At 32.8% G+C, this 17,688-nt stretch overlaps 1 protein-coding gene across 1 annotated transcript in view; it reads left to right on the plus strand.

Annotated features, from left to right (window-relative positions):
• Nucleotides 1-17,688, plus strand: part of LOC149376073 (uncharacterized) — a 49,667-nt gene that overhangs the window by 14,003 nt on the left and 17,976 nt on the right. The window contains exon 2 of the mRNA XM_089593167.1: nucleotides 2,547-2,616. Within this exon, the coding sequence (XP_089449293.1) occupies nucleotides 2,547-2,616 (70 nt within the window). The remainder of the gene's footprint in view (nucleotides 1-2,546; nucleotides 2,617-17,688) is intronic.

Genomic DNA, 17,688 nt, shown 5'->3' on the forward strand with positions numbered 1-17,688 from the left:
GTTCTACAGGCTTGCGAATTTGAAGATTGTGTCTCCCCAAACTAAAAACTAAGAGCCCGTGACGCTACGGGATGTTATATAACTTTTTTAAGCATTTAATTATCGAATCGGAAGGTGGTGGGTTTAAATTGAGCTGTTTTTTATATAATATAAGTGCAGTGACAAAGTTCAATTTGTGTTTGGTGCGTTACAATCTCGATTTTTCGACGATTGTATAAGATCCCGCAACGCTCTTTTTTTTTGCTAAGAGCCCGTGACGCTATCCCGTAACGATACAAAACCCATTGCATCTTCACTGAGTCTTAGCTTATCAGCTGGAATAGTATATAGTACATAATAATAGGGATACAGTACATCGTAAAAGACAAGAATAAAGTTAAATTTTCACTGTGAGTGGTAACATCACAATTTTAAGATGATTTTTCGAACCCATAACGCTCCTTTTTTGAACGAATCGCATAATATCTTTGCGTACTGCTTTATTATCAACTCAGAGAGTGTAGTGTATAATAGTAGGGGCTCAGTACATCGTACAAGTGCAAGCATATAGATGAACTTTTACTGTGAATGGTATAATCATGATCTTAAGATTATTTTTCCAACCCGTAACGCTACTATTTTTAAAAAATACAACAAAAAAAGTCTTAAGAAATTTTTTGATACAGATCCAGCAGGGCCTTAAAAAATTTAACCTATGTTGGGTATGGACAGTACAAAAATTTTTTAGAAAAATTAAAAACCCATTTTAAGTGTTTGTATGCATATGGTGGTCATAGTTCATTTGACTTGCATTTTCATAGAACAAGTTGTCGACTGCACCGTATGCAGGCTCTGGCTTAACAACTTTAGAAATGTCTTCATTTTAGTATCACATATGAATGTAAAAAAGCGTACATTAGATTTTTAAAAAGTGTAAATTCCTAATGAAAATAGTATATACGTATACTTGATTCTAATACCGTTCACCTTGTTTGGGAGATCATTAATGTGATTTAAGCTGTTTTTAATTTTGTGTGTATTTCAAAAAAAAATTTTTTAGAGCTAAATAAGCATGGTAAAACAGTTATTTTTATAATTAATTATTCTAACTTAAAATAAATTACTGCAGACTAGGTTATTAGATACCTTACCTTTCATTTATAGTCAACTGCGCACGCAAGCTGAAAAAAGTATACAGTGATGCTTCTTTCTCACAAAAGTAACTGTCTCACTCAGATATCAATAAATATTTGCCTTTAAATAACTTTTATGCTCTGTAACTTGTTTTATTTGTTGTATTACGTCACTCCCAATGTTAATTAGTAGTTTTTTGAGTTTTCAGATAATTGCATTTTCGGCAGAATGGTATTCGGATAATTTATCTTTCGCTATACTAATTTTTGGTAAAGCGAACCTTCGGAAAAATAGGCATCCTATAAATTAACCATCGGATAAGATGAATTTTTGGATAAATAGATATTTATTTAAATGATTTTCGATTTATTCAATGTTTTCTTTAAAATAACTTTCGATTTTACGATATTTGGTACTTCGGTTTTCAATAATTCGAATCATCGGAAAAATGACCAGCACCCGATGAATTCTTCACAAAAATTTGAAACTGCGTTGTTTAATTATTGACACCTAATGAAAGAGTATACAGTGATTTTCTACACGCATAAGAGAACTATAGGAATCCTTACCGTCAAAGCAACGGTAATGCTGTGATAATTTGTAATTAGGTAAATTTTTACCGCAACGGTACATGAACTTTTACTGTAGTTGACGATAATTTTTATAGTTACTGTAAAATTTATCCAAAACTAACTATAATTTTTAATGTACGGTAACGGTAAAATTTTCCCTGAAAGAGTATATATCTATAGGCTACAATGTCACATGGGCCAGAGGGAAGAGCTGACCAGTTGTCTACTGTAGTGGGCAATTTAACTTGTATGAGAAAATGAGGTAGACGTAACATGTGTCACCAAAATCAATGTACAAATAAAAATAGGGGTTTCATTCATGAATGGCTTTTAAGGAAAAGAGGATTGCATCATGTTTCCAACAATACGTTAAGTACCCATCATATTCATGCAAATATCTACGCAGGTTGAAAATTTGTAGGTTAGTCCACGTTTCAGCAGACAACTGGTAGGGTACTCGGCTTTCCCCTTCGGCCAACGTGACCCTGCAGCCCATAGCTATATGCTCTTTCAGAAACAATTTTACCATTGCCGTGCCGTAAAAATTAAAGTGATTTTAGAATAAATTTCACAGTTACCCTAAAAATTACCATAAACTGCGGTGGAAATTCATGTATCACTGCGGTAAAAATTTACGTAATGACAAATTATTGCAGGATTACCGTTGCATTAACGGCAAAAATTTCAGTGATTCTATTTTGCATGTACTTTTATAAAAAACAATTTTTTTTATGAACCGTGAGTATAAAGTACAAATTAAATCAGTACAAATAAACTCAGTCTCATTTTTTTCAAACATGAACATAATTATTCAACTCTTTTGAGTGCCAATTTAAGTCTAAAAATTTTGTGAATTTCCAGACGCAGTTTTCAATGGCGATCAAAGGAACGATAACACGATCGTATAATCAGAGAAAAGAATTTAAAAAAGGTAATTTGACATTTTTCTATGATTTTCAATGGTGCAAATGAAATTTAAACCTTAATCTACTGTACAGAGTCAAACCAAGAAAGTGTAGATCTTATTATTATATTATAATCAACGTATATGCATTTTCAAATTATGCTATATACATGAATAAAACAGTAAAAAAAAGTTATTAATTGTATTTTCGGCCTTCTCACCCTGAAATAGCACCTTCACCACTTCATTTTCGGTTTCCATCAGATGGAAAAATAGTATACCAAACTCGTTCAAACAGGCTTTTCGTTACAGCCCTCATGCTTAGCTCGTACTGTAAATCTTTCGGTATATATCAGAAAAGAAAGTCAATTGTAGTGTTTCAAAGCAGCACTTTGATTTAGCACTTTTTTGCACTTTGATACAAAAAAACAAACAAATAAATCTGAACTTAACTGTTCTTATTTTGTAGATATTTCAAGTATCTACAATTTTTTTTTTTGAACAATGTGTTTCCAAATGGGCAAGTAAAAACTAAGATTGCGAAAAACTACGTTTTCTCAACTGTACTGGCGAATAAAAAAACCGGCAGTAGTTTGGCCGTTGTATTTTCTGTTTATTATTGATACGTATGGAGTCGAACCGAAATCTGTTAAAATATCTCGGTTGGAATTTTTTTTTTTTTTTTATAAAGTAAACTCTCCTTTTCCCTATCTAGTACGTAAATCAGAGCCTTTGCAAACTCGTACGGAATATACTATTTGTTATTAAATTTCTCAGTTTCTCATTAAAGCAACCCAATCACTAGTTGCTTCGTAATAATTTGGATTTTATCCATCTCTAATTTATTTTATTTTCCTGAAGTATTGCAAATTCCTTGGTAAATTTCAATTTTTGCTGACAATGTTGTTGTCACAAAATTATTTCTTTACAGCTTACTAACATCATAACGTCTTCGTCATGTGTAATATCTGTAAAAGTAAGACAAATAATTTGTAAAAACTTAATGTCATCTTAAAGAATATAATAGTTATTTACGTAACAAGTGCGGAAAAGACGATTTCCCGCACGAGTCATGATTGACTCGCACGAGTGGCCGGAGTTGACGGGAACGAGTGCGAGTCTATCACACGAGTGCGGGAAATCGTCCCGCACGAGTTGCGTACAAGTTTCTTCGCAATTAGTGTGCAGAAAACACCTATTTTCCGCACACTATTGCGAAAAAAAGATACTAATATAATACCTATGATTATGTGCAATTACAGCTTTTGCATAAGACGTTAACATTTGTTTAGAGGTTAGTAAAATAAGACAAAAAAAACAGTAATCACATAAAAGTAAAACTGAAAGTTTTGGAAGGAGGCTCCTTCGTGACTATGTCTGAACCTAGACCAGATTAATTTAATAGTTAAAAATTTACTGAATCAAAAAGTATAATTATTTATATCGCTTACTCTACGAAAATTTTAGATACTATAAATTTTATGAGGCGCTTTCTAAGATGTATTCTTATGGTGGAGCTCGTACACGCAATAAAATAACTCGAATAAATCAACGGTCCCCGTAATAAAAGTGCACACATTTTGTAGAGAAAAACCTCTTATGCTAAATGACACTTGTCAAAGGAAGTGTTACCCTGGAAAACTTCGAGATATTCTTTTGAAAAATGATCGAGTCATTTTATTTCCACAGACTAGCCTTTGTTCCCTTGCGCCAGTGATGCCAACTATACCCAAGTTTGCGAGCAATTTTGTGACCTACGACGTATGTTGGTATCTCTGCACGAGGACGCCTCCTTAAAGTCAGCTGGGTTAGTTGTTATACAATGCAAATTTATAGTAAAGTTTTTTAATCTTATAACTTTACTTTGATTTTAAAAAAAGTACTGATGTATTTTTCACTGTCAGTTAATTGATCTTTTAGGATCCTGATCATACCATATAATTTTTATACTAAGTTTTGTACTTGGTCATGACAGATTCAATTTACTAATGGAATAATTATTTCAATGCCTTATGCTACGTGAACCTCTCTTTAGGTATAGACCAAACATTTTTTTGGGTGACTTGTTCTTATTGATCTGGGCCTGTCTTTCACCATATTTCTATGAAGTATAAATTTTTGTATACCAAGATCTTTAATTTGACATCTGAAAAATATACAGCAAGGACAATATTCTTTAATACTTTTAAAATTAAATACTTCGATTTATCGCATCACTATGCAATCCTTACACTAGTGTAGATTGTGATTTCATGAAAATTAAAAAATAATCTGTATCACTAGAAAAAGCTGTTAAAATAATCTGTATCACTAGAAAAATTACTCATAACATCAGATAACGTTGTTTAAAACAATTGTCAGTACTAAGTGAATGTGCTCACAATTCGCGAATTCTGTTTCAATGTCACTTACGAATCAAAAAATGTAAGTGCTGAGTCTATTATGCTTTTAATTTGCAGTGTTTGTATTTATAAATAAACACAGAGAGATTTTGTTAAGGAAGATGTATATCCTCTTTTTGTCATAATAGAATATTTTTTTTTTAATGTTCAGGCAATTTCTAGTAACACATACGTGAAGATTGCTTGACTGAACAACCCCTTATTTTTGAAGTATTGACAGCGATAAACAGTGATCAAATACGAAAATTCCGTGAAAATTGACTTTTATTTGAAAATGAAATATCCGTAATTTTTTTTTAAATATCTAGTCTAATTTGTAATTGTCGGAATAATTAACTGTCCAAGTTGAGACCCAATTGTCTCAAATTTTTTGATAGTGTCCGATTAATATCCTCTACTGTTTAATCTTACTGACCTATAAATACTGTATTCATTCCAAGTAAAAGCTGTCTTTTTCCATGATTAGAGCTAAAATAATGACGTCTAACTTTCTTACGATAAAGCAGGTGCTTAATATTAGTGTATATATAATTAAGCTATATTTAAAACTATCTGGGTAAACATGCTTTTGTGCTACATTTAAGTCATGCATAAAATTTTTTGAGTTTCTTAGAGTATACGAAAATGTTGTTTACGTTAAAAACGTAGATGTTGTATGACACGGATAAAATAAAAAACTGGGACTTTGGATCTACAGAATAAATAATGAAAGTTATTATTAGAAGCAGAAGCAAAACTATTGTGGCACACATAAAGACTGTTTAATACTAAACTATTTACTGTTTAATATTAAACCATTTATCAACTTAAAAAAATGTATAAACTGCTAATTTCACGTAACGTCTTGCATGTAAGACACGATAAATCTATGGCTATTTTAATAGTTTATTACTATTTTCAAGAAAGTTTTACATTTGGTTATCAAATATAAAAAAATAAAATAATATAATATAGCATAACAACATTTTCCATCCTGCAAAAATATTTTCTGTAAGGGTGCTCAGTGACGTACAGCAAGTAGTGTTTTCTTATAATTGTAATCACGTCTACGTTGTAACAAATATCTGATTATGATGATATCGTCTCAAAATGGAACTTTGCAGATGGTCTTTCAATAATGTACAAGCTATGTACCATGTACTATGAAACAATTACAGAGTTACTAAAATATGGCTTATTAATAATTGTGGTGTTTGAGAACAACAATTTTCGTTAAATAAAATGTAGAAAGTGCTGAGTTTTCAGACAATATTTGCCCATAAGATCTTTGACATTTTTAGACACCAAAGTGCAATTGAGAAAACAGCGGCACATTATAAGTATAACTGAGAACATTTAAAGAATTAATTCTTCTAATCCTTCTATGTATAGTTTCGCCAGTCAAGTGTGGCATGACGTTATAACTAATACTATCTTTCGTGTAAGATAACCAACAGCTGTAAGAATATCTTACCTATAAATAACAACCTTACATTTCAAAAACAAATGTATACTTTCTTCTTGGATTTATAAAACTATCGTATACTTGTAAATTAGTGAAAAAAACATTTATAATTAAAAGCGGTATATATTGATCCTCTATAGTCAGAAAATTAGTGGCAAATTATATGTATGATAATGATCTCATAAAATAAATTTTTTTTCAATATTTTTTACAATAGTTTACCTTATGCTTTCTGCCTTATACATCCATCTTTAGCTCTCTTCACGTAGTATAAAATTCTTAAATTAAAAAAATTTTTTTTTTGAAGTTATATATCTATAATAGGTGCACTCTGCGCTATGGACTTAACTAACGATTTCTAATTTGTAAACTTGAGCAAACATGTAATGAAACTGAGATTTTCATGTTACATCCTCCTTCACCTGGCGCACCAGAAAAATAAGGTCACTACGCCAAACCCCAAACCACCTCGATGAGTCACACCATCACAATGCACATATCTCAATATCTCAAGAAATCAAATTTTAATACTGATTTCGGTTTTATTTCTTTATTCTTTATCTGATTCTTGAAAAAAAAACACATACACACCAAAATCCCACAAGAATCAATCTGGCGATCAACTGCTCGTGAGCCGAGTACTCAACGCACTCTGTCGAAAGTGATCCCGATCATGAGAATTTCCTAATTCTTATTGTACGTTATGGTTCATACTTGACGTTTAATGTAAGTACTTATTTACTGATCATAAATTAAATTAGTTTAATTATGAATTGTATTTGTTACCAAATTACTAATTGAATAAGATAATTTTTTTTAAACTTAATAAATGTTTTTCTTAGTAACAGCTATACTGTATACTATTTCAAATTTACTTCATTTTTTTATAAGTTGGCATTTTATAAACAATTCATTGGTTATTTTGTTTTTTCGAAATTTTTCAAAATTTTTTTTTTTTACATCATTAGTTTATTTGTACAATATTTTATAGATAATTGATTACATTTTCTTGCCGTGCTAAGTCAACATATAACGTTTTTATACATCTTTATTGTTTAATTTACAGTAATTAACTACGTGTACATTCTCATTATGTTTGTAACATATTTTGTAGACAACATGTTAATCAGCTATTTTATCAAATTTAAGATTAAATAAACAATTAATAATCAAACTGGTATTCCAATATTTTTTAAGCCTTCTTTTAGGTAACTATCTTAGGTATTATATACGTGACTAAATTTAAAATCGAGTGTAGCTGCGTATGTGACAGATGCAAGCGATGATGTTGAAAATATTATCAGAGTAGGTACTTAGTTGTTTGAAAATAATTATAAGGTTCGATGAAAGTAGTTACTCTCTTGCTAGCTAGCCCATCAGCAGCATGCCGTCGCTTACTCTGTACTTTTTTTATCTACATGATACATTCGTTATAATTGTTCATTTATTAAAAGAAAACAATTTTTGAAACCACACCCAATTAACGTTAATAATCATACCAATTCCAACGAAAATGTCACCAACTTCGTACGCAACATCGTTTCATTGTAGGTATATTTATATTTACGTATTGTCTGTCATATAATGCCATAGAATTATAACTTCATACTTGGATACTCAAGCGCCCATTGTCCTCTGATTTATTCAAGTGACTATAAGCAAAAGAGCACGTAAAAAAGAGTAATATATAAACTCATATAATTTGTTATCAAACCTCATTAATTCATAAACAATCAATAAATATCCGAATCAAAAATAAGTTATAAACCAAACCAAAGCAAAAAGTAACGAAATTTTTTTAAACAGGACCGTTCATAGTAGAGAAGGTAATATACTTGTTTCACGTACAGGAGAGAGCCGGTGCATATTTTGACGAAAGCATTTTTTTTTTTTTTTCTTTAGAATCAATTAAAGAATGAGAAATAAATTTCACTAACATTCAAAGTGTGTGCTGTGCTGTAGTGGCGTGGCGTGGTGTAAACCAGTGTGGGGTGAAGTGACGAGACGGGGCGTAGAGAGGGGAGAAGTACAATATAAAATCTACAATTGCCACATATTTTCTAAAGGTCAGAATTCTAAATCATTGATTCACTGCTATTCAAAGGTATGCCTGTAAGAATTTAACTTCAAAAAAATTAAGATGTTGATTTATTTATTTTAAATAAGGTTTCAATGATTTAAAAAAGAGCAATGGAAATAGAAGACACAGTAGTTGGGAAAAGTAGTAGTGAAATCAGGGGATTTATGTTACACTAGGAAATATTTTTGAAATAAAATAGCTATTTTCGAAAATAATTTTTGTCAAATTTTTGCAGTAATAAAAAACAGTTATAAAAGAATTACAATCGAACAGACAATTAAATCTTCCGTTTTAAAGAGCTAATTCCAAATTTTAACAGTAGAAATTAGCATTTATTGTTTTCATAAAAGATTTTCAAAATTGTTATTAAAAATTAGGAAAGAGAAAAAAGAAACTATTAAATTAAATAAAACCGGTGAACAATTGGTGCTTGAGTACCAAAGTAAGAAGTTATACTTCTATAAAATTATATGGCAAATAATACAATTTTAAATATAAAATACTTCTGTAATTTAAAAGTATTTAATAAAATACTTCTTTAATCTAAAATATTTCTTTTGTCATTATTATTATTATTAATCTTACTATCATTTATATTAATATTATTAATATTGTTATAACTATCGCCGTTGTACTCTCTTCAGTCAATAGCTTACCGTTGTTTTAAGGATTCGGTGGGGGTGGTGGTTCAGGTTGGGGCCTTATGCGCTTTTCGTTGAGCTCCCACATGTCAGTCCTCATTCCCAGCCTTCCCTCTACATCTCGCATTTTAATGTCAATCATTACTAGAGCCCGTAATTCATCGGACCTTCTCTCTAATAAATCATTTATGTTCGGTTCTTCTTGTTTATTTGACTCGATTAGATTCCTTACATGTTCTTTTTCTTCATGGTTGCAACCGGCTGTGTTCACGACTTGCATTGTCTTATCTACCCGTTTTTGTTTCTCTAACTCTTCTTCTTTTTTTGTAAAATTATCTGTTTTTCCATCATCACTTCCTATTTTTTCGTTAAATAACCTTATGACCGCTTCCCGCAAGCTTTCGACATTGTCCCCTTCAACGTCTGAGTGCTTCCGATAAATTTCTTTGTAATCTAGCAGCTCTACTTTCGAAACAGGCACGGATTTTATCTCGTGACTTGTATTAATGCATTCTGCGACTATTTTTCGCTTTATATTTTTGGCTATAAAATTTCCGAACAATATTCCCTCCTCCGTCTTTTGGAGGGGTATCCAGCCACTTTCTACTTTGTTTATGATTTCCTTTATTCGCGCGTAAATTATTTGTCTCGATTTTGCAGGTATTTAAAAACACTCTGGTTGTATCAGCGATATCTCTACGTTGTACAATTTAATCATATTCTCGGCGGCGCTTATCTGGCCCCGGTATCGCTTAAAAATATCCCACCCTATGATTCCTTCTACGTCAATTGGGAAGTCATAGGGGATGACATGTAATGTGCACTCTAATCCGTGCCTGAGCCTGTACTGTGCCCAATGTTTTGCGTGCTCTGTGAGTCACGCCGATAATAGCTACTCGATACCTACTGTCTATTAGCATGTCAGTGCTTAAAAAATTAACCTTTATAATAGAAATCTCTGCGCCAGTATCCGCATGAAAAGTCGCCTTTCCGTTTTTTAGCTGTGGTCCTTGTAACTGAACCGATGGTGGCATATGCCCTGTTCTCGCGAGTTTTATAATCATTTTAGGAAGCTGCTCTATTTCTTCGTCGCACTCTAAAAGCTTGGGTTCATCATTATTTACATGGGTGTCTGACGCCCTTGTCCGATTACTTTTTTTGCGGGCTCTCCTCCCTCTTCTTGTGCGTTTGCCCCCCCCCCCGTTGTCTAGGAGTATTTTCACATTCTGCCTCATTACTTTCTATTTTTTCCTGCCCTGCGTTAGTATTCGGACTGTTGTGCGTCTTCGCCTCCACTACTTCTTGCTCAGCCTTTTGCGGCTTTTCTCTCGAACCTTCTTCTTCGCCGGACACGCTTTTCTCCGTCTCTCTCTCTCACTAGTTCATGCTCGGCGTTTGGGAACTACGCCGAACATACTGCGAATTTAAAGCAGCCGATCCGTCTCTCCTATTATCAGGGCCGTATTTGCCATTTCTTTGCTGTGGTGGGCCCCTATCTTGTGGTGGCCCAGATCTTATAAAGTTTCTATTATAGCCGTCCCTACTGTCCTTATTTGTATAGTCAATTCCATAACGGTTGGATGTGTCCCTACTGTAGTTATTGTATGAGTCCCCATTGCCCCGATAGCTGTTATAATTATTATTTCTGGTATTGTAATTATTATACCTATCATTGTAATTATTTTTCCTACTATAGGCCTCTGTTGCTCCATTTTATAACCCCTGTAATAATTATTGTAATTATTATCATTAAAGTTATCATTCCTGTCATTGTAATTATTATTTTTATTATTGTAATTGTTATTTATGCTGTAGTAATTATCATTCCTGTTATAAGGCTCCATTGGGCCATTGTTGTGGCCCCTGTTATAATTATTGTAATTATTGTTATTAGAATTATCATTTCCGTTTCCGTAGTTATGGGCGTTTCTGTTAGTATTGGTATTGTCTATGGGTTTGTTATGCCACTCGTTTTGCTGTCTCTCCTCTTCGTCCCTATCTTGCTTGCGTGAGCGGCAGTCTCTCGCATAGTGTCCCGGTCTCTGACAGTAATTGCAATTTCTCTTTGGTTCCCTTTCTTTATCTCTTGGAGTTTTTCTCTTGTTTATCACCGCTAGCAGTTTTCGGCATTCCTTGACTGAATGCCCGGTTCGGCCGTCGCAATATATACATCGTTTTTCGTTTGCCACTGCGGTGCCTTGTACCTCATTAGTGGTTTCTGCCGAGTTTTCTTCTTTTCTTGCCAGATTTACTAGTGGCCCCCATTCGGTTGTTGTCTTATTGTATGTGGGCAGTGCACATACTGGTACTGCATTCCGTAAACTCAGGTCGCTCTCAATTTTCAGTGCCTCTATGATTGCTTCACAGAGAGTCCTCGGGTTTAGACTAGTGATTTTACACCTAAATGTTGGGTGTAGACCATAAGTAAATTGTTTGACTGCCTCTGCTTCCACGCTTTCCTTCAGCAGTTGTTTTTGGATAGGCAATAGGTTTGGGTTCGAATCGTGTTCTTCGCTGATCTCTCTGATTCTGCTCTCCAGGTGACGTCTTCCATCGTTTTCTATTAATGTGCTCTTCATGCACCTCCGGTCATCATGTATGGCCGGCGAGGTAGGCCGCCAGAAAATATCTGTATCCCCTGGTATTCTTCGTGGGCCCATTTCTTTCGCCTGGGTCGCAAAAATTTCTGAAGTTCCCCAATTTTGATATGTCCTATCCGTTTCATACTGCTTTATTTCTCTGTCTCTATCTAGTCTATCCCCCCTCGTATCATTTAATTCATCCCCCTTGTTTTTGTTTACCGTTGACCCGATTTCATTTATTGTTGTAGTTGCTTTGCCTGTTGGGTGGACTATTTCTTTTCTCTGGTTTTTCTTTACTTTCGCCTTCATTGAAGCAAAAATCCCCATTACCACTGCTCTACTTTCCTCGTCCAACGCATCCAATTTTTCGCGACCGCTTGGCTCTAATTCTAATTCTAACATTTGCTGTTCTGTATCTTCTCTTTGTTCTTTTCGATTAAATATATCGTATATCTCTACCCTATCATTTTGTATTTCATCCCTTTTATCCGCAACGTTATAGTTCGTACCCCTGAAAGAGACATGTTTGCTGTGTCTGTGGTTTTGGTTTTCTTAAGTGTATCTGTTTTGCTCACACAACACACCCTGTTCTTATTTGAAAAATTCGGCTCGCTCTGAGTCAGTGTAGTAGGCTCCGAGTGAGTGTAGACGCGTGTGATTACTGTATCGGAAGAGATAATGCTGAGGGTCCCTCTACCAGCTCTCGATACAATGTATGTTATGTTCGGGACCTAATATTTGGTCCCTTTCACCTAGCTGCAGCAGCTTGAGAGAGAACAGATGGGCAAGAGAGTTTCCCTACTTCCCGTGCTTGCTCCAATTTATGGCACTTATCCTCTCCTTAAGACGCTGTTCTCTCTCCCCTTCGGTCTCTGCTGTTTCCTGTTTTTCACCGACTCATCGAGTTTTTGCGTTATGAGTCGCTGATTTTTCTCCCTGTTCTCGAACTTTTTTATCACGTGAATCGTTTTTCCAACAAAAATTCCACTAACTCAATGCGTTTTAAGTCTATTTTATCGCGTGATTTATGTTTTGTGCTTAAGAAAAAACACTTAAAAAGGGGGAGCCGACGAAGTAATAAATTTATTTATATAATTTATATATATACGGCGGATAAGTATAAGTAATATGTATATATAAAGAATAAAACAAACCAGGGGGGATAAATGGGTCATGGGACCCACGGTAAGAACGAAGTTTCCTTAAACATGACATGAGTATAAAAACACAATTTCTCAGGTAACAAGGGGATCGCCAGACCCGTAGGAAGAACGAAGCTCTATAAACGTTAGTACTGCATTCATGTAGTTCACTAAACAAAAACTTGAAAAACGAATAAAAAAAAATAAATAAAAAAATAGTTCAGTACTCACGATGGTTGAACTTCGTGAGAACGTCGTGCATAAATACAGTACTCACGAAGTTCAACCATCGGAAGTACTGAACTATTTTTTATTCATTTATTTTTTTTATTCGTTTTTCAAGTTTTTGTTTAGTGAACTACATGAATGCAGTACTAACGTTTATAGAGCTTCGTTCTTCCTACGTGTCTGGCGACCCCCTTGTTACCTGAAAAATTGTGTTTTTATACTCATGTCATGTTTAAAGAACTTCGTTCTTACCGTGGGTCCCATGACCCATTTATCCCCCCTGGTTTGTTGTTTTAATTCCCTTCATATTTTATTCATTTATTTAATTTTTTGTTTTCATTTCTTTTTTTTCATATTTCATTTCTTTTTTTTTCATATGTAATTTCGTAACTTTTTTTTTCATTCTTTTGTATTTCCTTTATTTCATTTCTTTGTTTATTTTTCTATTTTATCTTATATTTTTCATTCCCTTTTTTGTTCTTGTCATTTCTCGTTTTTTTTTTTTTTATTTTATTTTATTATTTCTTAATATAACATTTTATTTGTTCATATTTCATTTCGTTTCATTATTATTTTTTTTCATATTTCATTTTTATTTATAACAGTAATTATCAGCATTACTGTAATGCCAAAAAAACCTCAGGTTTAATAAAAATCGGTCGGTATTTTATGCATCAAATGCATAAAATACAAACATTTAATGTGTAATAACGCGCCTTATTATATTTAATCTACATAAACGTATTTTTGCTAATTAATTTTTTTTTTTTTTTTTTTTTTTTTTTTTTTTTTTTTAGACGTATTATTTAGAAAACAAATACATAATTCATCATGAATTGAATGTATTATCAGTAAATGCATATGAAAATGGAATATTATAGTTACGAACCACACGATAAGTACAAGAAACCGAGTTTCTATAGTCGGCAGCGCTCGTAGCAGAGTGGGTAAGGTACTGGACTCTATGTGTGCTTCTGGGCGGAAATTTTTTGAAACGAGTACAATAAAAGTAAAAGAAAATTCCGACTCTCACCATATCCCGCACCTAGCACCAAAACTGTTACGTAGGGAAGATATTGGTAAGGAGGTGCTTTGCGAGAATGATCAACACTTATTATTTCAAGGACCTTTATTCAAGATACCGTAATCATAGGCAAGATAGCGCGTGTGTTCCCTTCAAAGGCTCGTCGTGTACTCCCCCGATAGACTCTCTCCTTGCTCGAGCTTCCCTTCCCTTGGCCCTAGGGCCCTTCGTTATGAGGTTTTAGGAGAGGGAGCGTAGAGTCTCACCTATACTATCGTACGTTACAATGTCTTCCATCAAGCTTAAGTATATTGTTGCGTAGGATTCTATGGTCTTAGGGTGTGCACGAAGTAAATAGTCAAGGAACTAGTATCAACGTCTTTATTTATGTAAAACGAGAGAAGAGCGCGTCGCGGGTGTAAGATCTTCGTCCTTGCCGGTTCCAGCCAGAGAAAGAGAGAGCTCCCTTTAGCATCCTATCTGCTTACCCTTCTGCTCTCTTTTACTACAATCGTCTTTAGTAGGCCCCAAAAAGAGAGAGCGCATGTTAGTGTAGCTATGATATCATACATGACAATATATCGTTGACATAATTTTTTATTCCGTCTAAACCATCCTTATCAGAATCGTTATATTTTTTAATTTAAAAAAATGCTCTATCACCACCCTTGTGAATGTAGTCGTGAATAAATTTCATACGCTATATAGAAGTACAGTATTTGCAACATTTATGTGACATTTACAGTTCATTATCAAAAATTTATTATTTGATACAGTTATAGAATTGTCTCCAGAGATAAAATTTTTATATTTAGTTCGATAAATATGATCATCACAAATATTGTTCCATCTTCTGTATTCTGGTTAACCATTTTTTTTTAAGTTGTAACGTTAACAAAAGGCTTTAAGAACTTTTTTGGCTCATTTTTTCTCAAATTATTTAAACAAGGACTTTGATTAGTGTAAGTTCCATAGTGCATATTTTTAATCACTAATTCCGTAAGCTTCTTAGTGTCTAATACTATTTCAGCAAAAATAATGTTTTCTGTATGTTTTAGTATGATTAATTTACGTTCAGGATGCGACATTATTGAAAGACGTGTGAGACGACATAATTAGAAAAAAGTTAACATACTAAATTTACCTGAATCAATATTTCCCGAGAATAATATATGTAATGTTGAATTTCTCGATAAGTTTTCAAAGAATAAGATGCCATTTAAATTATAATGATAAAGTTTCATACGTAGATCAAACATTTCTACGGAACTTTTAATTTCACTTCTTGTACTGTAATTGCCGATTGAGGCCATTTTATGTATGCGTGTTTTCTTACTTCTTTTTTTCTTCTTTTAAAAATGTTTTTTATTGCATATAAATATTGAAAAATTTTAAATAGTCTATCTCCATTCATAATTATCATTTTACAGTTATCTAAACTTTCTTTAAATTTTTTTAATGCTGCAAAATCATTGTTTAATATTCTAATACTTCTTATTTAAATTTGTGTACATAACTGGTTTTTAAATCATTTAATTTTTTTTCTTAATATTCAGGTTTTCATACTCAATAATGTTGTAATGATCAGAATCAATATTTTTCGTAAAGAACAAAGTTAACTTAACTTTACTCTTATAATTGCCAAATTTATCATTATTATTAGTGTTCGTAAAAAACTTTTACGAACGCATCAAATATTTCAGTAAAACCTTTAATTTGCGTTCCAGTTCCATACATGCCATTTTTGGGCATGATATCCAAATAGTCTTTACTATCTATTATATTTTAATAATAATTGTTTTTCAAAATAATATAGCAATAATCTTTTCACTTATTTAAAGTATTTTAAAATATTCAAGGATGACTTTTCATCTGTGAATTTTCTTCACCATATAAAAACTAAGAAAAAGTTCCAAACAAACAATTTCCGTCTTCTTTCATTTTAGTTTTGATATTGTTTATATTTTAATTTGTTCAGACTTATTACGTACCTCTGATAAATTTTGATTATTTCAGAATATTTTAATGTATGACATAATAATGTTAAGAAACAAACATAATTTTATTGATGTAAAATAGTGATAGAGTTATTACTTTTTTTCTTATTTTCAATTCATTTGGAAATTATTTACAGTGTATTTTAACACTATATTTGCATAACTCGATATTTTACGTTCAAACGGTAGATTTTCCGTGGATTCTTTGAAATACTGTGATTTAATTCTGAGTTCGGAAAAAAAAGTAACCTTAAGTAGATAATTATGATACAAATCGCAAATAACTAAAACCATCACTGTCTAATTGCGGGATATGGTCTGTGAAAAGCGGTAAAACGGCCAAAACCAGGTTTTTATGTTAGACTTTGTTAGATTAAGTTGAAGAAAAATTGTAATAAACTTATGCGCTGTAAAAAAAAAACAAAAAAAAAACAAAAAAACAGAAAAAATAAGCTGCGAATTAACGACATTAGCTCCTAGTGGTGACTCCCTAAATTAACAAATATCTATTTTGTTTAAAATATAAAAAATTCATAACTCTTGTTCTTTCAGAAACTAAGAGCAAAAATTTTAGTAGGTTGAAGTTTTCGTGCCTACCAACTACTAGACAGAATTTTAGTAAGTTCAGGTATACACTTTTTGCAAACTGCAGTTTTATTAAAATTAAACCAGTGGACAGAGGGGGCTTGAATATAATTATGAGTAGAAAAATACCTTCTATGAAACAATATTGTGCACAAAGGTAGTGCAATTATCGTTGAAATGAGTATACCTACGTAAATTAGGTGTAGTTTCAATTAATATTTCAATGTTTAATGCATTAATGATTATAAACAATATATTAAATAACAAGGAGATGATGCCGCACTTTCTTCCCGAGGCTCGTATACGATTTTTTTTCTTCCTTTGCTGAAAATACGACGTTTTTTCATGATTTCAGGGAAAAAATGCAACATTCCTCTCACGTAAAGAATCGCATGTACTGCTCGTAGAAAAAGTAATTTGATATACTCTGCACGGTTACCTCGTCTTCAGCTTGGGAGGCAATTCCTTGCAGAAGATGCCAAAATACTTTTCATAATAACCAGTAAATGCGATTTTTACCTAAGAGATTATGTTGCATTTTTCTCCCTGAAATCGTGAAAAAACGTCGTATTTTCATCAAAGGAAGAGAAAAAATGGTATACGGGCGTCGAGAAGAAAGTGTGGCATTATCTCCCACCCGGGAGGTTATGCCGTACTTTCTTCCTTTATTGCATAGTATACTATTATACAACCCGTACATATAACAATACCATATATTACATTATACAATCCGTATAAATCTTCCGATTTTTTGGTATAAAAGATTGCTTTTAGATAAACCTATCTAATTTTCAAATAGATCCCTAAGTTAGATTTTTCTGTATACCCCCACCGAAAGTGCTTCATATCTGCCCTGCTCCAAAACAGATAATCAGCTCTTTCGACGAGGGTATGCAGAAAAATAGTATACGCACCACGTTCGGAGGTTAAGAAATGCCCTAGATTTCACGTTATCCACCCTCGGCTTCGCCTCG

This window comes from Copidosoma floridanum, unplaced genomic scaffold, assembly GCF_036245765.1.
Source record: "Copidosoma floridanum isolate Cflo_tuat_1 unplaced genomic scaffold, Cflo_Japanese_pri ptg000001l, whole genome shotgun sequence".
In the NCBI taxonomy this organism is placed as follows: Eukaryota; Metazoa; Arthropoda; class Insecta; order Hymenoptera; family Encyrtidae; genus Copidosoma; species Copidosoma floridanum.